Here is a 24,349-nt window from a genome sequence, read left to right on the forward strand (position 1 = left end):
TTGGTTGAGCCTTATAGGCTGTTCAACAACATTTCAATAAATCCAACTCTTATTCATCTTAATTGATGTTCTAAAAATATGATACGATATAGTTAATTATTTTTTAACAATTTTATGTTTTAAATTATGGTTATATTTAAATTTGCAATTCAAACTAGATAGACAATTCCGGAGGTTTTAATTAAAATTAATATTTTTAATAAAAATGATACATAATATCATATTAATCTAGTAATAAAATAATTTGAAAAATAGTTTTCTGGTGGTATCATATTTTCTTAGATTCCCAATCATTTTCAACTTTCAAGTTCTATCATCAACCAAAGTTTGAAACATCTTCAATCTAACGAGGGGATTTAGCTTTTGTCGGTTCTGTGTTTGCCGTTCTCTACTTTTCGTTGCTTCAGTATAAAGTTATCCCCTGTAAAAAGCACGAGCCTTAATTGATGGGGGCAGGCAGGCAAATTCACTACCACAAACGAACTTGATTTCTATTCTTCTCCCAATTCATTAACGAAGACGAAAGGTTATAATATCACTTAGTCAATTTCTCCCTCCTCAACATCATTTACCGGATTACTTGGTGGCTCAACTTCCTCCTCTTCATCCACTTTCATGAACAAGCCAAGTTGTTCCAAGGGGTTTGAACCCCCAAACTTGAAACTACCCAAGCCATCCTGAGAGTGATCTGGGCTTGTCTCGTCTACAGAGCTCGGTAATTGCTCAGCAGGGCCACTCCGAAGCATTTCCAAGTCTTCAAGAAACAGCGAATTATCGTTGATTTCAACAGTCTTTTCCATCTGCAAGGGTGGTGCTGGAAAATGTTACAACAAAACCCAAAGAGGAATGGTGCCATATACAACATGCGGTTTGTAATGTTCTCATTTACCTGCAGCAATGCCTGTCGTGCTGCTTCCCTCTCAAGCTCCCTCTTCCGTCTGGACTCTGCAGCATCTTCTGCTTCTGCTCGCCTTCGAGCTTCTTCAGCTGCCTTGGCTTCCCTTTGTAACCGTGCCTTTTCTGGATCCATGATGAAAATAAAAAGTTTGTTCACAGATGTATTAGATTGACCTCCAGACAAATATCATCACAAACATAAAAAGGCATGAAGTCAAAACCTTTCCACCGCTCCAATTCCAGCTCCTCCCTTTCACGTCGCAATTTCTCAGGATCCCACTTCTCACCCTGATCTCAGCCAGATCGATTGTATCCAATCACACCCAAATGGTTTAATACTTACAAATCAGATATACATGAATAGGGTAAATTATTGAATAACCCAAATCCATATCCAACCTGTGTCAGTGTCTTTTCTCGAGCTTTTAAGATCGTATCAGCAAATCTGTTCTTCAAAAGAGCAGCCCGGTAGAGCTTCTCAGGGGAGACCTGCCTCTCAGTTGGAGCACTGTCCCCTACAATTTGTAAGGGATGAACAGTTGGAAACTACTCCAGGATTAACAGGACAGTTCCCTTCCAAAATCTTAAGCTTACCATCTTGACGGCAATCTTGATCAACAGAACTTGGCTTTTGCAGGACTGTCTGCTCAACTTGATCCAATCCACTGACAGATTCTGCATCAAACCATGAATTAGTATACAAAAGCAGTAATGTGAATTTATAGCCAAAATCCAGCTTCAAAGAGAAGCCTAGCATTCCAAACCATGTCAACTTTGAAGTGCACACACAACAGTTTCAACCATCATCAATACCGGCCACAAATAAAATAAATGCTCAGTTGTAAAGCTGTATAAAACTAGTTGTCGGATGCTGCAGCTGAGGTTTATTTTCAACTACAGGTAGAAACCACACGGCTGATAATATAATATGTATCAGTTTTCCTTTTTAAGACAATTTGCTCCCCAGATGCAACACTTCCTAAACTTCTGACAACATTCTACTTAATGTAACTCAATTATTCTTCCTGAAATACTTGATAGTTGTGTCTGAACAAACACTCTGATTCATGATAGGAGACGAATATCCTCACATCACAGTTCCATGACTAAAGGAAGTATGTCAAAAACAAAGTTGCCAGGTATAGCAACTGAGACTGCAATTCTAGAAATAATTTACAGCAATCATTCATTAATGACTCTTCTAAACTCAAAGAGAAAGGTACAAATAGTAGGCCTGTTCTTCCGGGCCAGGTTTTTAAACCCGGCCTGGTCTACAACCCGGATAACCGGGTTCCGGCCCGGTACCCGCATAGAAAAACCCGGGTAAACCCACTACGGATACCGGGTTTACAACCTACAACCTGGGACCCATGTTATTATTTTTCCTGTTTGAATTTTTTATGTTTTTTTTTTTTTTTTTTTTTTTGTTCCTTTCTAACTACTAAATGGACAGAAACTCAAAAGAAAAATGCATATTATGTCCAATAAATCATCAATTTTATGGTCTTTTCTTTTTTTTTTTAACTCTCTTCTCCACGTGACTTTTTATTGGTGGTCAAGGAACATGAACATGTACTTTGGCCAATTGCCTGTTTTCTTACTAATTTTCTTTTAGGCATTACATGCATTTTGATGGAATGAAGAGACGTGGGTACAACCTGTAAAGGGATTTTACAAATACTGTTTTGATGCATTTAAAGGATGAGGTTTTACTTTTCACAGTGTGTTAATTACAGACTGTAATTCAAGTATATTCTCCATAAAAACCTCATTTTTTTAACAATTTTAGAAGCAAAAAATAGTGTAAGTGAGATCATTATGTCCATCAATTGAAAGCTGAGTTAAAATCATGTTTAACCTTACGTATTGGCAATATGTCACTACTTCTCTATTACTTTTCAACCGCATGCATGCGATCATGTGAATTACTATATATATATACTTCTGGCCTGTACTTGATCTTGGGGATGATGGGCTATGGAAGTAACAGAATTAACTTGGGTTGGAATTATTTACCAATTGGGATTCTTGGAAATTAAAGATCAGTCCTAACGCTAATAGATGATGATCGTTTGATTGAAGCTTCAAAATGCATATAAACAATGTAATATTATTTTATAAACAATTTTATTTTAAAAAATTAAATAAATAGAGTTTAAATGCTGAATCAGCATTTTTTTCATGAAAATATATTCATAACATGTAGGCTTTGATTTTTATTTTTATTTTTTTAAAAAAAGGGTGCAACCCGGAACCCGGGGTTCCGGGTTTTTAAAAACCGGTTTCAATCCGGGTTTCGGCCCGGTTTTGAAACCCGGGTTCCCGGGCCGGAACCCGGATGAATAGTCCTAACAAATAGCAGTCGTCCTAGGATTCACTTTTACCAGTGATGTCCAAGGAAATTGCAGAGGAAACATTTTGAAGAGGTAAACTATTTGTTACGATACTAAGATATTGCAAGAGAAAAAAGACCATGAAAAATACACTCACGATTTCCTTCAAGAGGATCAACAGCATTAGTTTTTTCGTCTAATTGAGCTCCAGAATTTACGGCTTCTGGTACCTGGGAAACAAAATACATAGTGCACAGGTTGAACATCAATCCATACCACATGAACCAAAAACCCAATAAAGTATGATAGTTAGTCAAACATCCCTACAAGAGGTATTACCAATCCAATTAATTGTTCTATTATAAGCTAAACATTCATTAGGAACAAAGAAAAAAGGCTCACCAAAAAATAATCTATTATCAATTAAACTAGATTGGAGCATCAAATTACCTTTGGTACATCGGCTGGAATCGAAGCTTTATCACCATCAGATTCACTTTCAGAAGGACTGCCGGACTCCAAATCTGCAGACAACGGTATATATGTACTTCTATAAGCATAATGAATTTAATGTGTTCTCTACCATCTGCACGGGGCTTCAAACGTAGTATCAGGCTATATTGGACCAACAGGGGCTTTAAGCCTGATTCCAGATAATATTTTTAACTCTCAAAAGGATGAATCTTGAGAAAGACCAAGTGAAAATAGATGACCAGATGACAAACTCAACTTACCACTGGATCTGCCTGAGCTGATACATTTGCTGGTTCTATGTGCTGCATTCTTTTCAATCTCCACAGGTGGGTAGCTTGTGATAGGAGGCTCATTTCCACCAAAGTCAATATCCCCATCACCCGGGTCATTCCCTACAAAAGTGTGGCATAGGAGAAGAAATAAGTAACATAAAGTCCTAAAAGCGATTCAGAAGCTCTTCTGCATGTGCAAATAAATGAAAGAGAATGTGACCTTTGCATGGCTGCATGAAAGAATTGCTCGGCCCTGATTCATTAAAGAGCTGCAAAAGAGAATACAGGAACATGTATTTGTAAAATATGGAGCAGAGACACGTACCAAACTATAGCTTCAATAGTTTGAAGTTGGAGGAAGACTGTGATAGTACCTCTATCTCACAAGGTTCAGTTCTTGCATGTTTCTTTTGTTTCTCCTGCAGATAGTCATCCAAAAGCTTCCGCAAACTGAACAAGGTATCATCACTGAGATCATCAATATCAATCTCAATTTCGTCCTCTCCACATTTCCTTCCATTAGAACTATGCTCCCTCAGGAAATCAATGATACGAACAGGAATTTCTCCAAGCAAAGACTCCAATTCTCTGCCTAAACTGTGCTTCTCCTCATCCGTCATTATACGCTTCACAGGCTTTGGCATGACTTCATGGGGCAGGGACGTGATTTTCCTCTTTTTTGAGGGAGGCGTCACTTTTTTCGCAATTACCACATCTTCACGAGGGCCAGATTTTGCCGGTAACAGTTGGGCATCAGTCTTGGGTAGTTTCTTCTCAATAGCTTTCCATCTCAAATCAAAATATTTAGCAAGAGTATCTGCCATTAAGTAGACATTATTTCCAGGTGGATTATAGGTCATCGCATTGTTGAAAGTAAGCTTTACATCAGCATGAAAATCCCAAAGGCTGGAGTAAGCTCCTGAAGCTAACTTGGTCTTTATCGTCCCCAAATCCATAGGATGCTTAATAACAGTGTGATAATCCGGAATATTCAACTTCTCTACATCAACAGGTGTGTTGAAAACCCAAGCATACTGATGAGACATTAATCGCTTCAACAGAGCCTCACACTGTTTCATCAAAATTACATTTGCAGTGCTTGGTGTGGACTCAAACCTGCCAGACATACTGCGATTCCATCCCTTTTGCTTAGGACCTGTAGGATTCAATTTCTTTCCCAGTCCATGACATGGATTATTCAATTTCTTACTTGGTACAGAAGTGAATGCTGACGATTTTCTGACATTTTCTACTCGTGCCACAGTTTGTGCATTACTGCAGCTGAGAATATCACTAGAAGATGACAGAGTTACAGCATTAGTTCTTTGCAATTCAACTTTCGTCTGCAGTACCCGAATCTCTTGAAGTTCCAATTTCAACCTATGTATTAACTCCTTTCTTTCAGATCGCAACATGTTTGACAAGGGAAGAACTTGCATAGGGACGCCAAATGCATCGCAATTTTTAGAGTTTAAACTAATGCATTTCCTTTTTGGGACATTTGAATCCTCAGATGCAGTTATTTCTATGTCAATTCGCCCTGAGATACCAGAACCCTCTGATTCGCCTGCAGTATTAATGGTATTACCATAATACCCGCCAGGGTACCTATCGTTCTTCCCCACCATGGTATCCGTCACTATCCACTGTACCCCACAGCAACGAATGCCACCTTACAGTTTGATCAATTACTCTGCATGTTCCCGTTAACCTCATAATATTTTTAATTGCTGAGGAACGTAGGAAAAGAAAACACGAAAGAGAGAGGTTTTATCAAATTCATCAAAACTTGTAACCCAGCCAAACAAAATCCACTCAGCAGCACTTTATATTGCTCGGTATGTTTTTTAAAGGGCATTCTTCTAACATTCCCCACTTTGTAAGCAACCAAACAGAGGATACAAATCAAGTAGCACATATGAACTTTTCTTATTTCACAAATCCCTATATTTGCAAGTCAGATAGATTAAGGAGAGGCAAAGGCAAGTTAAACGAGTTAACAATTGAATTCAAGACTTAAACGTAATGTAATATTTACTTGCTTTCAATTTACACAACTCGAACTCTTACACCTGAAGCTTTCTACAAGAACAGAATTTAACAAAACCCTAATTTTGAGCACCGCATACCTTGTAACAAACTCAAACAGCCCATATGAGACATAAAAATTTTCCAGATTGACCCAAAACCCTAAAAAGAGTTACCAAAATCGCTGGCGTTGGCTCTTCATGAAATCCGATTTCCGAAATCCTCCGCCAAACCGAGCTCCGTATCAAGATATGGTGACGAATTCGAAACACCAGAAGGAAGAATTCGCTGAAGAAGAATACTTCGGTGACGAGCTTCGAGAGTGTTCGAGAGAGAGGGAGAGGGAGTACCGAGTCCGAGACTCCGCTCTCTAGCCTCTTTACCTTAAGCCCACGGGTGACTCTTTTACGAAGCCCTTGGAACAACATCAACCGTCGGATATACGCCTGAAGAAGGTTATCCCACGGATGCGACTGAATTGGAGTGTCGGCCCATTATAAAACTGTGTTATTGCCGTTTTAAGTCTTGAGTAATTGATAGTGATCTTAGTTAGCAGTTTGACTTTTCTTGTGCATATGGTTTTAAGGGGAATTTTATTTATCATATTTTCGTCTTATTTTTATTTTATGACAACGAGGTAAAACTGCCCATCAATATTTAATTTTTAAATTGAAATTGTTAATACTGAAAATTGCACAACAAATCCGAACAGATAAAAACTCATTCTTGACCTACTGAGGTAGCTCAAGTCTTGATGAAGCAGTTTAAGTGTGTTTGACAAATGAGAGTATTTGAAATTTTTTTATTATTATTCTTTACTTTATTATTATTTTTCACTTATTTTTATTACTATTTAATATTTTATTATTATATTTTTATTATTTTTTTATTATTATTCATAAACATTCTTAACACTTCTTAATGTCCACAATAACAATCCAAAATACTGATGCGGTATCCGTACTTACACTAATTGCCCCAACAAAACCTCACGATACTTTTCACTTGTCTTTTGGAGTCCTAGACTTTACATATGTAACTACGCAACTTTTGTAAGTCCTTATCTCAACAAAATATCCTGAAAGTCTCATCAATCTCAATGTCTATTCTAAAGAAATAAGAATCGGTACAAAGCTTACGTCAACGGATTGTTTAGAAGATAAATTAACTATAATCAGATTATTTAATAGTCTCTTATAGTCTTTTATTTTTTTCTATACAATAAAGATCAGAGACTCATTTGTCCAAAGAATACAATATTTCTGGAGCTCTCGTTCTTAGATGAACTATGTGTTCTTGTAATAGTTGATCATAAGTTTCTAAAGTCTCTTTTTCTCATACCTTATATCTCTTTTATTGTGATTCTGTGAATAATAAATGAAGATATCAATTTTATGTTATTTCTTCCTTAGGTGTCTGACTTGTCTTCCTCTCTAAATTTTTAGCTTATGCCTTGTCACTTCCTTATCTTTTTCCTCTTATTTTTCTTTTTTGTGGTCCTTTAATGGATTAGACATGATATATCTGGCCTGCTATTTTTATCATTTCAGAAATTATATCCAATTGAATTATAAATGTCAACTTAGTTTCATGCACAATTGCTTATTCTGATCTGTACGGATTATGGGCATCGATCGTACGTTTCTCGCTAATTCTGATCTCGTCATGGAGTGGCTAATTGATCACCATATATATCATTGTGCTAGTTTTGAGTTAGATGTAATGGGAATATATGTAAATCATAAAGGGTCTGTGATATAGTTTAAGGGAGGGGATGAAATTAATATAACTTCCCATAAACATTGGTGTACTGCAGTCTGCTGCATGGTGCTTTCATTCTATTATACATTGGTCTCATAATTTATCTTCTTTTCGTTGAAGTTATGTTTAATTTCACATGTAATTATTTATTTTGACATTTTTTGTAGAATTGGCTGATCATGTGCCTTCTAAACGTGACATGATGTATATTATAAGGAACCTCCTCCATCTATATCTCTCTGCAGAGATATTGATTTTTTAGTTACTCAAGACAAATGTACCGATGCAATTTGCTGGACTTTAATGTGATTGCATGCGCGCTAGCTCCCTGCATTTGTCATACGTTAATCCAATCAATGCTAGTTTCTACATTTTTTTTTTTTTTTAATCAACTTCTTATGATCATCAGTACTAAAGATGCTATTACTTTTTTTTTTTAACCTCTTTTTAAGAGGACGGGACGTCATATATAATTTTATTAGAGAAATGCTAGCTCCCAATTTTGAGTCCGAGCATTTCTATCGAGATAATTTTTTTATTTAGTGATTAAGTAAATATTTTTTAATAATATTGTGAATTTCTTTTTTAAAAACATGTAAGGAGATTAAAAAAATATGTGAAAAAAAAAAGACAAAAAAAAGGGAAGAAAATAGCATTTTCGGTGGGTTGTATCAAGTGGCTCTATCACTGCCCATTTTATTAAGATGATACTACTTCGGTTGTGCATTCCTATAAATGAGTGAGAAACCAGATCATAATTAGTACATCCCAAGGAGCATTATTTATATTGTATAATTTGATTTATAAGATTTAAATTTTAAAATTTTTATTTTAAATCAAATTATGACATATAAATAATATATAGTCATGTAAAGACATTCAAATATAAATATTATTTCTCCTGTAAATACCTCGCATGCATTTGATGCGAGAAGGAGAACACCAATCATCTCACACTATTATCTTTTTTCTCTATATTCTTCCTTTCAAATATCTATGTTTTAGTACGATAGATATAAAAGAGAAATGATTTATATACGTTCTAAATAGATAAGTCTCGCACAATTTTTTTGTAAAAAACAGACCCATCTCAAAAAGTGTAAAAAAACTTTTTTTTTATAGGACCCACTTTTTTATAAAGGGTATGCATTGTGTTTGTACTTAGCATTACTTAATATAAAAAGATATGATATTTACAGTTTTAAGGTGTGCAAGTCACGCGCACGAGTACTCCTTTTAAAAAAATGAGTAAATATAAGACCCATATATAAAAAAAAAATTATTTTTTTAATAATAAATCACACTCTTTTTCAAAGAAAATATACGAAACCTACATACTCTAAAATTGTATCATGAATTACTTATATGAAAATACAATAAAATTATATATCCTCGTGACTGCAAATTCGCTTTCCAAGCAAGACTTGTGAGATGGACACTACTACTGTGTGTGTGATCTACATGATGATATATAATTAATGCATCTTAGACCCGGTTTGGTTACACGATACAGATGAAATGTTTTCATCTCATATGTATCGTACATTAGTTTTTCCTATCTAAATATATTATATTTCATCTCTAAATTTTAAAAACATCAACTTAAATAAACAGTAATGAATAGTGAATACTGACATTAAATAGTGCAAACTAACTTAAACAGTAAATAAACAGTGAAAACTGACAATGAACAGTTCGTGAACATTGCATAGACAGTACATTTTTCTGTTCTCTAATCAACACACCTTTTTCAAATTCCAAAATTTAAAAACTATCTCATCTCATCTCACTATCCAAACACACATTTTTTTTTACAAATTATTTTATCTCATTTTAATTCAAAATTTTCATTATTATTCAAAATATTTCATCTTATTTAAACTGCGTAACTAAACCGGGCCCTAATCTGAAGACCACTTGCTTGAGTACTTAACTGATTTAATTTAATTAAATGTATAGTTTTGACTTGTGGGTACGTATGTACCAAATTTGTTTTTTAGAAAACAATATTATCTATCGTACTTAAAATGCTAAATTTGCCTTAAATGTTTTTCCTTATATATGTAATGTAGAATTATGAAGAATAAAGAGAAATAAAATTTTGGCAATATGATGACACTCCCATGAGAATATTTGTTCCACAAATTGGTGATGGACAAAAGAAATTGAGTGGGTGCAATTGTGCACCAGTGACCTCTATTTATAGGCCATCTTGCACCGGTTGGTAAATGGCGCAACCATTAGTAACTCAATAATTGGCAAATGGCACAACCTCAAAAAGTGACACAGCCTCTTGACTAAATCAAAAGGTTGTGTTTTTTGACACTTCTTTAACCATCACCCACATAGAAATCATCACCATAGAGAGAGTGTCATTCCAAGGGATATATCATTTGGTGATTATACCCCTTAGAATTACATGTAATACACAATATACATAAGTGTAAAGCTTTCCCATATAAATACAAAAGCATAGACACGGGCCTTACTGATTGAGTGAGATTGCCCAAAATTACATCATTTTACATTCTCATTTATGATATCAGAGCCACTATAAGACAAACGTCTTTTTTTTTTTCAATGGCCTCCACCACCTCCTATATATCATCAAGCTCTTCCTCTTAAGCAACACCCATCAACTTGCAGAGTTTGGTAACTATCAAGCTTACAAAAGATAATTAACTTCTCTAGCGTGCCCAGATTCTGCCTTACCTACGTGGCCATAAGCTTTTCGGCTATGTGGATGGCACCATTTCTAACCCTCCCCGTCTCCTAACTACATAAGGTGATCTTATACCAACCCTTAATCCAGCATACCTGCAATGGTACAATCAGGATCAAGTGATCCTTAGGGCTCTCATGTCATCACTCTCGGAGCCCATCATCACACACATGGTCGGAGACTCGGACTCGAGTGGTGTGCTCTCCAGCGCATGTACTCCAATCATGCCCGAGCCCGTATCCTGACCATCCAACTTCAATTGTCCACTCTGAAGAAATGTAATATGTCCATGTTGGATTACTGTCAAAAAGTAAAGAGCGATGCTGATACTCTTGCTGCAATCGGTGAACCACTACAGGATTCCTAGATTCTCACCTAATTGTAGGCTGGATTAGACAACTCCTACAATGCCATAGTCACCTCTCTACTCGACTAGATCAATTCTCTCTAGACGAAGCTTTTGCGTATCTCTTAAACTTTGAACTTCGACTTGAGCAGCAAAATGTGACAATTGATATCTCCATTGGCTCCGTCAACATGGTTACTCGGAATGATCAAAATCGTGATCGTGGGATAGGTCCCAACCATCGTTCCTCTCCAAATGGTCGTGGACGTGGCCATTGCGGACATGGGCGTGGCTCTCACTCTCAACCCTCTGGTTCCCGTCCAGTTTGTCAAGTATGTGGCAAAACTGGCCACACCGCCATTCAGTGTTATCAACGCCTTAATCTCTCCTGCCAAAGTGCACGACCGAACATGCAAGCCTTTACTGCTCAACCTCAATCTCAAAGTGATCTTAATTGGTACACAGACACCGAAGCCACTAATCACCTCATCAATGATTTCCAAAATTCGAATCTTGGTGCAGAACCATTCCACAGGATGGACACTATTCAAGTTGGAGATGGCACAGGTTTGCCTATTAAGCATATTGGTTCTACCCGCCTCTCTCTACTCTATTCTAATTTTAAATTAAATTCAGTTTTACATGTGCCTCATATCAAGAAAAATCTTATTTCTGTTAATCGGTTCACAGCTGACAACAATGTTTTCACTGAATTTCATGCTAGGTATTTTTTTGTGAAGGACAAATGCACGCAAAAGCTCCTGTTCCAAGGCAAAACTGAAGATGGACTCTACCATTTCCATCTCACATGTCCACCATCATCTCGTTCATCTCTCCAAGCTCTCTCTTGTCAGCGTGTTCATTTGGATATCTAGCATTCTCGTCTTGGCCATGCATCATACAAGACTGTCAAGCATATTGCCTCTACTGCTTTACTTCTCGTCTCCTCAAATAAGTGACCAATTGTCTGTAATTCATGTCAACAGGGCAAAAGCCATAGGCTTCCTTTTAAACCTTCGAATACAGTTTACATCGGTCCTTAGATTTAATATTCTCAGATGTATGAAGTCCTTCTCCTGTAATGTTTGAAAATGAAAATAAATACTATGTTTCATTTGTTGATCATTTCAGCAAGTTCAAATGGATTTTTCCAATCCCTAACAAATCATCAGTTTTATCAATTTTTATCTCTTTTCAAAAACATGTTGAAAGATTGGTCAACCGAAAGATAAAGTGTGTTCAAACCGATTTTTTTTTTTTGGGGGGGGGGGGGGGGAGTTTCAATGTCTCAACACATTCTTTGGCCAACCTGGCATTACACATCACACTACATGTCTTCATACCTCCCAACAAAATGGGTCCGTAGAACTCAAACACCGTTACATCGTTAAAATTGGTCTCTCTCTCCTATCCCACTCATCCGTGCCAAAATCTCATTGGGATAGTGCCTTTCACATGACATTTTATATTTTTAATCGGTTACCCACCTAACTGTTGGGTTCTCTCACTCCTTTTGAAAAACTTTTCCAAACTAAGCCCGATTATTCTATCCCGCATGTGTTTGGTTGTTCTTGTTGGCCTTATCTACGCCCTTACAACAATCATAAGTTTGATTTCCACTCTAAAAGGTGCGTATTTCTTGGCTTCAGCAACATCCACTGAGGATATAAATGCTTGCGCTTATCCACAGGGAAAATATATCTCTCATGCCATGTTGTGTTTGATGAAACCAGTTTTCATTTTTCAGCTCACTTTAATTCAAGTCAATCTCCACTCCTACCTACACCCACGGTACAACTGCTTTTCCCTATAAAAAAATGTGCCCCTAAATCTCCTAAAAAATCTTTAGCTGCACAGACAAATCTTCCTGGCATTCAATTAAATCCCACCACTTTCTCATCACATTTAATTTTGGCTCCATATCAAACAAATGCCAACCGACAGCTCATGCCATCAACTTCTCCATCAAATTCGCCTCCCTCTTTTAATCCAGCCGAATTTCCTTTTTCTTCAACCATTCCTAATTTGGCTCACAATAATTCGGTGCCTTCAATCTCTCTTCATCAATTCTCCATCATCCTCTAATTCAAATATTCCTCAAATTACTCCCTCAATCTTGGCTACAATTTCCACTCCAGCCAAATCCTCATCTCCCTCAAATTCTTTTGTTCCTTCCCAATCCATATCCAATAATTCTCCAGGTCACTCAATTAACTCCTCAGCTCAATCCATGCCTTTGGACAATCCTCCTCCAAATCCTGCTTCTCCACACGTTCATCCTATGCGTACCCGAGCACAAAATCAAATTTTTAAATCCAAAATTTTTAATGATGGAATCCCTTATTCTCCTCCAAATGTTTCTATTACTAACCTTTCTCAGGTCCCCGAAGATCCCGCTTGTTATTCAAGAGTAGTTAAGCATGAGCTTTGGAGACAAACCATGGATGAAGAGTATTCGACTCCAATTAAAAATGACACCTGGACACTGGTTTCAAACAAAGAAGACATGAATCTAGTTAGTAACAAATGGGTATATCGTGTGAAATGGGACTCCAAAGGAACACCTGTTCGTCATAAGGCCCGACTGGTCGCCAAAGGCTATCACCAGCAGCCTTGTATTGATTATGACGACACATTTAGCCACGTCATCAAACCAACTACAATTAGATTGGTTATTGCCTTCACCATCTCTCAGAAATGGTCCATTCAAAAAATTGACATTCAGAACGCCTTCTTGCATGGTTTCTTATCTGAATAGGTGTACATGTCCCAACCAACCGGCTACATTGATCTGCAATCTCACAACCATGCATGACAGTTGAACAAAACACTATATGGTCTCAAACAAGCAGCACGTGCTTGGTAGACCAAATTAAGTGATAAACTAATTGATTTTGGATTTCAAAATTAAAAATCTGATACATCACTATTTATCTATAAATCCAAGGGCATCCGGCTTTTTGTCCTCGTCTACATAGATGACATTCTCTTCACCGGTTCCTCAGATGATGCCATCTTCTCCCTCATCCGGTCTCTCATTTTGGACTTCTCCGTCAAGGACCTGGGCTCTTTCCATTTTTTTTCTTGGCATTGAAGCCATTTCTACTCTTGATGGCTTGTTACTAAGTCAAAAGAGGTATATTCTCGATCTCATTGGTTGCACCAACATGGCAAATGCAAAGGCTGTTCACTCTCCTATGGCCTCCAGCACTCAGCTCTCCTTATTTGACGGGGCTTCTTTTTTCGATTACACTCTTTATCGGAGTGTCATGGGCACACTCCAATATTTATCTATCACACGACCCAACATTGCCTTCTTGGTCAACAAAGTGTGCAAGTTCATACATAAACCAACTAAAAAACATTGGGTGGCAGTCAAGCACATTCTTTGCTACTTGAGAGACACTGTTAATTTCAAACTTTTAATTTGACCAAGTGCTTCATTTGCTCTTTCTGTTTTTTTGGATGTTGACTGGGCAGACAGCTTGGATGATCGGAAATCTACAAGTAGTTTATGTGTTTTTTTTGAAAAATCATTAATTTCTTGGAGTTCAAAGAACAACCTACGGTAGCTAGATCAAGTACTGAAGCCAAGTACAAGGCTGTGGCAAATGCAACTTCCGAAATGCTTTGAATGTACGGTTCACACCAAGAGAGGAACAACTCGCAAATGTCCTCACTAAGCCCTTGCCGACTGCCAGGTTTCTTACTCTTCGGGACAAGCTAAGTGTTCATTCTCTCCCGCTCATCTTGAGGGGGTATGTTGAAGACAAGAATCCAATGAATCAAGTCACGGGTCCTTAAATGTTTTTCCTTGTATGTAATACACAATGTACATAAGTGTAAAGCTTTCCCATATAAATACAAAAGTATAGACACAGGCCTTACTGATTGAGTCAGATTGCCTATAATTACTTCATTTTACATTCTTGTTTAAGTACATCTATATCAAACATATACTGCTCCAAATATATAATACTGTCGTTGAACGACAATATTAATTTTTGTTGCGCAAAGGTGCAGGTTTCCAATCTGCAGCAGTACTACTGCGTTCCATGCATGCATCTTGAACGTCGATCTTAATTCCTTCTATTGACCGAGTACCACTACTTTCTAATTTTCATCCATCCTCTTAAAAACGTCCATTCAGCAGTTTTGCTTCATACACATTTTTTTTTCTAGCAAATATGTAGTATAGAGCTGTTGATGAATAGATGAACTCATCCAAATAAAAACTTAGCATTGCATGCATGCATGCAGTACGTACGTACTTACTTTCTTATATGTAATTGATGATCAGTGCATGCATGTGTACATACAATTTATTTAGTTAATAATTTGGACTCATGACCCAAATTAAATACGGGTTCCGTACATTTGAAACACAGTACTGCCTAATTGCAAAAGCCCAGAAACAAGTTATCTGCTTGATCTCCGACGTTAGTTACAGCAGTATATGTACACTTATTTCTACGTACACGACTCACTTGTTCGCGTAGTAGTACTAGATCTCGATCTTCTTCTCTAGATACAGAAAGCCGGCCCCCTGTTATAGGCAGAATCAAACTGGGCAGCAACAATTTATTATAATAAAGAGATATATCATAATTATAAGGAATTACGTACGTACGCATAAACCAACATGAACAGAGATCAATTTTAGAAAAGAAAGATACAAATTAGATAGTTAAATGGCTCAGAGCCCAGTTATACACTGTTCATTTTGAACATGCTTGTCTCTCCGTTTATACTTTCAATCCGAAAGTTCGTCCCTCGTTGAAAAAGAAAAAGAAAAATTAAAGATTTTCATATACCTTCATAACCAATAACTTCTAGGGCCACTACTGATTATGTTTTGGTATATATTCACTATTATATTAAAACATTTCAACTCATTTCACTACTATTCATAAATTTTAACTCACAAATTTTATTATTATTCACAAACTATCTCAATTTATCTTATTTCTAAATCTAAACGGTGTAGAGTATTAATGCTACAGACATGAGACATGGAATCCCGTGCAATATACAACTATAAACATTAACAATAAAATCACTGTTCGTGTTTATAGTTTGATCTGTTCGATATTAACTGCATAACTGATCATTTGAGATAAATTGTTTTGGTATTTAAAGTAGCGATCATGCTTAATTATGAGTAAAAAAATAGAGAAATATTCAGATTGAAAATACGAGACTTTTTAATTTCTGAAATAGTCTAGCTAGCTAGCTCGGACCCTGCAGAAAAAAGGCCTGAGTCCATATTAAAAGATCATATGGTATTTTATGGAGTACTGTCACGTTAAAACAACACAAACTCTACAAAATCATAGTACTAGTTGTGCATGCAATTATATAAAACACCAATACTTTTTATGGGCATGCATATATACTTCTTGACAATATTCTTTTTCTTTATAAATTCCTTTAATTTTCCTTTTCTCACCTGATCATGCCATCATTCTAATTAAGTTGCAATAATGCATTACGCAATAATATCCATATATATTGGCCCCTTAATGCCTTTTTGGGACGTTCAATACCATAAAGAAAGGTGTTTTACTTTACAGAGTGAGGATCGATTTTCTAAACATTATATATAGTTTTGTTAATAACTTAATAGATTAGTAAGATGCGTGCAGTTTGGGTTAAAATTTTTGGTGTAACATCTACAGCCAAAGTACTAATATTCAATAATGCAGGCCCAACAAGCTGATACTAAAAAAATTTATGAGCCTAATCCATTTCATAAAACCGGTTCTACAATAGAGGATTATTAATTCCTTATAAACATGTCAAGACCTCATCCATAGGCAATGTGTGATTATTTCTCAACATCCTCTCTCACGTGCAGACCAGTATTTTTCCTGATCTTTGTCACGAGATAAGTAGTGTGAGTTCTATTTGTCCTGTAATAAATTTTGATACTATAAAGAAATTCATGAATCTAACTTATCTCATAAAACTAATTCTACAAACAAGAAATTGATATTTTTTATAAATATGTCTAAAAGCTTGTGCACATACAATGTAAAATTTTTTCTCAATAGATGCTTCGGATTCCATACATGCATGCATGCAACAAGCTGGGAAGCACAGAAGATCAGAACATGCATGCGCAGTTAGCTAGCTACTGAAAGTACTGCACAATATTGCAGAAGTACTATAATAAGTACGAGGCATGCATGCATTTGTGTAGAATTTTTTTTTTTTCCTTATTTTGTTTCCGGAGTACTAGACTATCCTCAATTGGTCAAATAGTTTGTACTGAAGCTGCAGCTAGCTGTCATTATTATGTTTCTCGTTTTGTTTTTAACTATATTAATTATTAATGTCGTTATTGACAATACAATAGAAGGTGAAAGAAGATAAAGTAAATGCACTTCTAGTACTACGTTAATGGAGGAACAACACAACTCCCACCTACAAATATTGCTCCTTAATTGGTTATATATGTTTAGAATAATGATAAGGTTACCATTCTATTACCATCTATTTATTATTATTATTATTTGATTTTTTTATATTTTTTTTTATTTTATTTAATAATTAAGAAAATGTCTATTAATAAAATTATATATTTTTTTAATTTTTTGTTAGTGATTAAGAATGTTAAAAAAATACTTAAAAAATAATAAAAAAATAAAAAAACTTGAAATGCCTTTTGGTAGTAGATGAGTGCCCATATGTTTATGTTCAATCAAATATTCTTTAATTATTTAAAAAAAATATATTCTTAATTATTTGCTACTGTTTAAATAGCCATTCCTTAAAAGGCATTTCGGTGTGTAGATAATGAAGCACGAGGATCCGAGTTGTGTGATAAACAAGGCTTATCCAATATTTTGCGGTTCAAAATACCTGAGCTTCTTCTGATCATGAACGGCCCAAATGAGGGCAGCTTCAACGTCCAGCCTCCATGCATGCAAATCCTCCACCGTTCATTTTCGGTGTTAAATAATAATTTCACATTACATGCCGACAAGATTTTAGACATGTTATAAAAAATGAACAATCTTATCTCGTAAAACCGATTTTATGATATAAAGTAGACTTATAAATTTCTTCATAGTATCAGAATCTGCTACAGAACGAATGAGAACTCACACTACTTATCTCATGACAAAGACTAAAAAAAAATATTAGACTATACATGAGAGAGGATGTTAAAAAATAATCTCACATTACCTGTAGAAAAGGTCTTGGACATGTTATAAAAAATAAACAATCCTATTTTGTAAAATCAATTTTATGAGAAGAATTAAATTCATGAATTTCTTCATCCAACCCTACACATCACAAGGCACTATATACCTACGAGTACTTATCCTTTCCCCGCGTACATACTATACTATGGCTTTAGGTTCCTTTTAGATTTAGAGATAGTTTCATCTCATTTCATTATTATAATTTTTTCAAATTCATACACGTAATATAATAAACAATATATTTAACTTTTTTAAATTTCAAAACAATAATAATATTAAAAAATATATTATAATAATAATTTATTCAAGTCATCTTATTTCACTGTTCAAACCAAGTCTTACCTAACACTTACATCTCGTTTGGTTCTTCAATCTATCTCAACTCATCATTATAACTTTTTCAAATTCCAATACAAAATATAATAAACAATTCAACTTTTTCATATCTTAAAATAATAATAATATTAAAAAATAATATTTTAATAATATTTTATCAACTCAACTCAACTCAACATTCAAACGCAACTTTAAAATCCACGTACACGTATGGCAACTTCTCTCTCGCCGTAAACCACACCGTTATTCTCTCCGGTGACTGGCCGTCAATTCTCTGGCCCACCTCCTTCTCAAAAGCCCCCAATGATCCGTACGTAAAACATATTCAAATCTTCCGATAAGAAACCGGGACACGTGTCGTCCTTCGATTTCTCATCCTCTCCGTGGCGCTACTCCCAACCCCTCGATCGCACAATATCGATCCACGCTCTCCACCGTCACCCACGGCTCCGTTACACTTATCATCTGTCACATCACCACTGTCCAATCCATGTTATCGCGTACAGCCTTATAAAAAGTTTAAACAAATTGGTTGGCCCCCATTTTCCTGACCGTCCTAATTTGTTGTCGACGTACGACAAAACTACACTGATATCCCCTATCCAGGGAACTCAATCCGCTTACAATTCTCTGGAAAAAGTTTCAGAGTCAGCACCTTGTTGGCCGTCCCATCTTTCTTTCTCAATTCGTTTCTCCCTCGGCTGTCCTTTTGTTTGGCTTATAACCACTATTCTTCCGAACCCTAACATACTCTCTCTTTGTCCTTCCTCCTGTCACATGCACTATATTCCTGTTATCAATCGCTGAACCACCTGAATCAGAACTTCCGGTGGCTGCTTTCGGCGAAATCGGGTGGAAACTGAGAATTATCCTATTCGATCGCCATGTCCTCCATGCCTCCTACTACTCCACTAATACGGCCGACAATTCTCTCTCTCTCTCTCTCTCTGTTTCGATGAGTTTTAGCGATAACCAAAGCACGAGTACAGTAAAGTCCTAGCGTGGAAGAACACGTGTCCAGTGAAGCGATCTGATGGGAAAGTAGCGTATCCGGTGTCAGTACTGAGCCACGCGGAATGGTCCCACAAGGGAAGCAATGCTAGGTCACGAGGGAGTACTGAGTAGTGTCCATCACTCCCCGAAACAATAGGTTGAGGTGGGGTTCTGATTAGGGCCGAGAGTAATGTTTCAGTACGTACCATGTGTGAAGCACTTTGGGGGAGAGGTTCGACAAATCGAACACGTGTTTGTCTTTTTATCGGGACAACTAATTAAGGTGGGTTCTAACAGTAGGTTAACGTGCAATTTATAATACTTGCGCTCTCCAGTTAATTACTTGCCTTCGTCTGTCTATGTAAATCTCGTACGTACGTACGTAAAGAGAGAAAAACATGTTCTTTACCAAAACAAGGCTTTAATTATATATACATGATGAAGGAAATACGTATGTTAATTGGGATGTCTATGCAATCATGCTAGTGCAACTACTTCTATTACTACTCCTTTTATAAGATCGATCGAGTTTTTGGTGGCAGCTTGGTTCCACAATCCAAGTGTGAGACTTTCAATCGTACCACTCTCACCGATCATTTCATTTTGGCTGAATCACTCCCACCGATCGATCATATATTATACAATAATATTACTCCAATATATAATATATAGAACACAACCATGGATAATGCCGAAATAACATTTTTAGAGCTCCTGTGATCTGTTTACGAGAATAAATAATCTTGTACATTAATTCCAGATTAATACCTGTTAGACCCTGTTCGATTTCTTATTATCAAATATTCAACCCTGGCATTAAATATTCATACTTAATACTTACTGGTATAAGTCACTATTTACTCTTACCTCTCGTATTTATAATTTTTTTTTTTTTATAGAGTGTGAAGATTATTTTTTATAAAATGCGAGGTAATAAATAGTGATAGTCGATACTTAAATCATGTTTTTATATAATTTGGTACTTTTTTCTCATAATATTCCGTCATTTATGATCCAGTAGTCTAATGATCAAATTATAAATTTATACTTCAGTTTTTCTTTTCTCTAAAAAAACATTTCAGCTTTTAATTAATTACCTCGTTTTCGATCGGTTTAGCAATATTATTCAATGCCCTAGCTAGCTAGAAATAATTGCTTAGAGAAATAATATGTATATACCTGATATCGCTAGCAGCTTGCTTCTCTGCTTTGTTACTTTCTTTATATTCTAAAGTCCCAAACTGAGCGCAGCCTCCACGTCCAACCTCCATGCAAACCCTCCCGAGTTCATCCTCCACACATCACAAGGCATCACCTTTGAACACTTCTTGTTCCGCCACGTGTGCTGCAGTCTCACTCGACCCGTGAACGCCGGGTACACATTGGGCAATTTCTCCTTTGCCACCAACCTCACTGTACACTCCCGTGACTGTCCGTCACCCTCCTGGCTCACCATCCTCTTATACGCTTTGTTGACCCACTGCACCCTGTCCAGGCCCTCTGATATAAACCCCGGACAGGTGTCCCTCTCCAGGTTCTTGATTCTCTCTGCGTCCGTACATCCTAATTCACGTACATCCATGCACGTGTCTGTCACGCTCTCCACAGTCACCCACGATTCAGCCACCGTGCTGATCTGTGGCATCACCACCGTATGATCTGACCCGACACCGCAGTCGACGCTACCGAACACCCATTTGTTGCCGTTCATCCACATTTGTAGGTCCAGATCCTGATTATTGACTGCGACTTTATGAGCTGGAGGATCAACCTTAGACCGGGAGCCTCCGGCGTCGAGATCTTCATTTTGAGCTCTCTCGGGCAAAAGTGGCAGCGTCAGAACCGTCCTATCTAACCCATGATCTATAAATTCTTCCTCGGGAACCGTTTTCTTTCTCCTACGACCATCATTATTCTTGCGAACCCTAACGTACTTTCTCTTCTTCCTTCTTTTCGAAACAAAAGGGTGGTTCTTGTTGTCCGTCAGCAAACCTGATCCGCTGGTGGCCGGTTTCGGTGCGATCGGTCGGAATCCGAGCATCACTCGGTTTATTATCGTCTTATCTTGCTGTCCGCCAGCAGCACCGTTACTTCCCACGTGCCACCGATATCCACCGTCCATCACCCTCCTAGCTCTACCTTGTTTAGTGCCTTCTCATGCACTCTGGCTCTCTCTCTCTCTCTCTCTCTCTCTCTCTCCCTCCCTCGGAGATGAGAACGATAATGATAACGGCAGTGGTAAGGGTGGCTTGGTTAGGGAAGACCACGTGTCTAGGGCAACACTGAAACAGTAGCAGCACCTGATTGGGTGGGTGGTGTTGTCGGTGGGTCCGATATCGAAGAGTCGTATCTGGAAGGAAAAATATGGGACCCGCGATGTCAGCCAATGGGAATTGAGAGGGTGTCCAACACTTTTTGAAAAGGGTGTAACACGTGGGGCTTGCCAAGCTTGCAGCATAATTCTCCTTTCCTGTTCAACCAGCTTAAAGTAGAAACCACCTACGGAAAAGCTACCCAGAATGTGCGCACCTGGTTTCATTTAGGGGTGAGCGGGGGCCGCCCCCGCTGCCCCGCCCCCGTGCCGCCAGCATCTGAAGCCTCCAGCGGAGGCGGGAGACGGAGGGGCCCAACCCAGTTCCATTTTCTTCCGTCTCATATATATATTAAATATATGTATTTATATTTAAAAAAAAATTTCAGCAATAAAACAATGATTGTTTTGTTTCTGATCTATTTGAACCAGAACTTCTGGGCTATTTTGACCACATTTAAGCGATTTCTACGTCATTTTGTTTTTTGGGGGGGGGGGGGGGGGGAGGACTGATGGGATTTGCGCCCCATACACTGGTGGCCGGGTGGATTTTCGCCCCCATATAAGGGTAAGTAGCGCCCCTAGTTTCATTTCATTAGCTCTCAACAGTTATCTCTATTTAATCATCTCACTAATTAAAATTGAGTAATTAATCATCTTAGGAGGAATTTTAATTTGTGAGTGTCGGATGCATATATAGTAGGACTGTATAGAAATCGACGCAACTAGTCGCCGCCAACGCAAACCAGCTAGCTAAGTCAGGAACTAGCCGGCGTGCGGTGGAATAATATAGGAATCGACGTTTAGCAGTTCGATCCCGATTTGAAACTAGGCCGGACTGCTGAACCGATCAATATAATAACTTTTTTTTTAATATGTATTAATCAAAACGACGCTGTTTCACTTAAGTTTAAATGGAATAACATCGTTCTATATCTATAAGGATACAATAAATAATAAAAACGACGCCGTTTGATATTAAAGCAAACGACGTCATTTTATTAAAGACGTAAGAAAAAAAAATGTCTGAAATGATGCCGTTCTATTTAAACTTATGTGGAACGGCGTCATTTCGGTATGGGGTCTTCTTATTCTCCAACCTTCTTTTATCTCTCTCTCACTCAGTAGAATCATGCCGCTATGGGAACCGACGCCAACCGAGAACCGCCTCGATCGATTTCCTCCTCTCTATCGACCGGTTACGGTCGGTTGCTCTCCCAATTTTTTAGTCGTCGATTGGCATCGATTTTGTCAAAAAACTGTGCTAATGACGTTGGTTTTTATCCCTAATATATAGAACCATGCTGCCCGTATTACTTTGAATGTAATATTGATGGTTTGGCATGTATTGATTATGTCTACCATATTAATTGTAAAGACAAAAAATATTAATTCCATTGTGTTGTGTGTCGTAAAATTGTTTTGGTATCGTCTGAAGGGTAGCATTTATATAATATTATTGATGTGACAAATAGTTAAACCCTATATTTTATTTTTTAATAATCGATGTAATTGACATATTAATGCATGTACATGATCAATGGGGTAAGTACTGTAGCATTTGTGTAATATTATTGATGTGACCAGCAGTTAAATCAATTAATTTATCTATGATTAATGCGATAGATATATTAATTATATATATATATATATATTTATATAAACCATTGTGAAGATATTCGAATTTGAACATTACAAATAGTATGGCATCTGATTATTAATTGGAAGGAAAAGTAGATCACATACCATATGTGAGTGAGAGGATTTGTTCCAACAAAAGCTGTTGTTAATGTTAATTGAACAGCTTTGAATTGACCGCCAAATTCCTCCACCAAGTAATAATATAATTGCCCTGGTCGGCCCACTCTGACTCAGTGGTGGGTTCCATATCTCAAACCTCCTTTAGTTACTAAATTTATAAAACCTCCTTCGGCTCTTTTTAAGGAATGCAATAAAACGTACGCATGACCCGATAGAAAGGAAATATAACGAGTGCACCACGACTCTGGCCTTGACTCTCCTTTTTTTGTTTTTTTTAATGATTTTATTTTCCATCAGAGTGACCCATGGACCCTTTTCTCTTAAGGAAGAAAGCCCAATTCTCGGACTTGCTGGCCCATTTCTACAGGCAAATCCGACATCCACCCTTGAACTCATCTTGCTTCCCAGCATAGGTCGAAGGCCCAGTAACAAGATCTGGGCCCAATCAGAGATGAGTAGGCCCAAGAGAATTGAGTAATACTATTACTATTTATCTATCAAGAAAATAGATAGATAGATAGAAAAAGAAAAAAAAAAAAAAACTATTTAATATTTTCACTTAACTCCCTATTTTATGGCCACAAGAGGTTAAAATATGAGAAGATGATTAATAAGATGATTAATAATCACAGCACCAATCATCATATTTTTGAGGCCCTTTAACCGCAAAGAGATTACACAAAAGTAAATTCATAAACTGACGTAACTTGATACAGTACGTTAGATTGTAAAATTATTTTTATTGTAAAATAGATCTAACGGATCACGTAAAATCACGTCAATTTGTAAATTTACTTTTATATAATCTCTTTGTATCTATAATAGTTGTCTTCAATAATTTAAGCATGTTACTATAATAGTAAAATTCTTCCGTCCTTTTTATCGACTGTAGCCATAGATATAG

General features: G+C 36.9%; 2 protein-coding genes across 4 annotated transcripts; both read right to left on the reverse strand.

Moving 5' to 3' along the window:
- Positions 1 to 470: 470 nt before the first annotated feature.
- LOC121251895 (transcription factor GTE8-like) lies at positions 471 to 6,533 on the reverse strand. 3 transcript variants are annotated; one of them, XM_041151302.1, is made up of 11 exons: positions 6,181 to 6,533; positions 4,351 to 5,706; positions 4,197 to 4,245; positions 3,965 to 4,096; positions 3,681 to 3,754; positions 3,388 to 3,460; positions 1,492 to 1,572; positions 1,297 to 1,412; positions 1,119 to 1,185; positions 890 to 1,020; positions 471 to 800 (listed from the first exon to the last, which is right to left on the reverse strand). In XM_041151302.1, exons 2-11 carry the CDS (start codon positions 5,602 to 5,604, stop codon positions 540 to 542), a joined length of 2,238 nt encoding a protein of 745 aa, XP_041007236.1. In that variant the 5' UTR covers positions 5,605 to 5,706; positions 6,181 to 6,533; the 3' UTR covers positions 471 to 539. The 3 variants fall into 3 exon arrangements, with proteins under 3 accessions (XP_041007236.1, XP_041007237.1, XP_041007235.1); XM_041151303.1 differs by having other exon boundaries at positions 4,351 to 5,703; positions 6,181 to 6,404; XM_041151301.1 differs by having other exon boundaries at positions 4,351 to 5,669; positions 6,181 to 6,403.
- An 8,615-nt stretch (positions 6,534 to 15,148) lies between these two features.
- Positions 15,149 to 21,862, reverse strand: LOC121253309. Its single transcript, XM_041153343.1, has 2 exons — positions 20,553 to 21,862; positions 15,149 to 15,379 (listed from the first exon to the last, which is right to left on the reverse strand). Exon 1 carries the CDS (start codon positions 21,493 to 21,495, stop codon positions 20,602 to 20,604), a length of 894 nt encoding a protein of 297 aa, XP_041009277.1. The 5' UTR covers positions 21,496 to 21,862; the 3' UTR covers positions 15,149 to 15,379; positions 20,553 to 20,601.
- Positions 21,863 to 24,349: the final 2,487 nt, after the last annotated feature.

The sequence above is a fragment of the Juglans microcarpa x Juglans regia genome, chromosome 2S (genome assembly GCF_004785595.1).
Source record: "Juglans microcarpa x Juglans regia isolate MS1-56 chromosome 2S, Jm3101_v1.0, whole genome shotgun sequence".
NCBI lineage: Eukaryota > Viridiplantae > Streptophyta > Magnoliopsida > Fagales > Juglandaceae > Juglans > Juglans microcarpa x Juglans regia.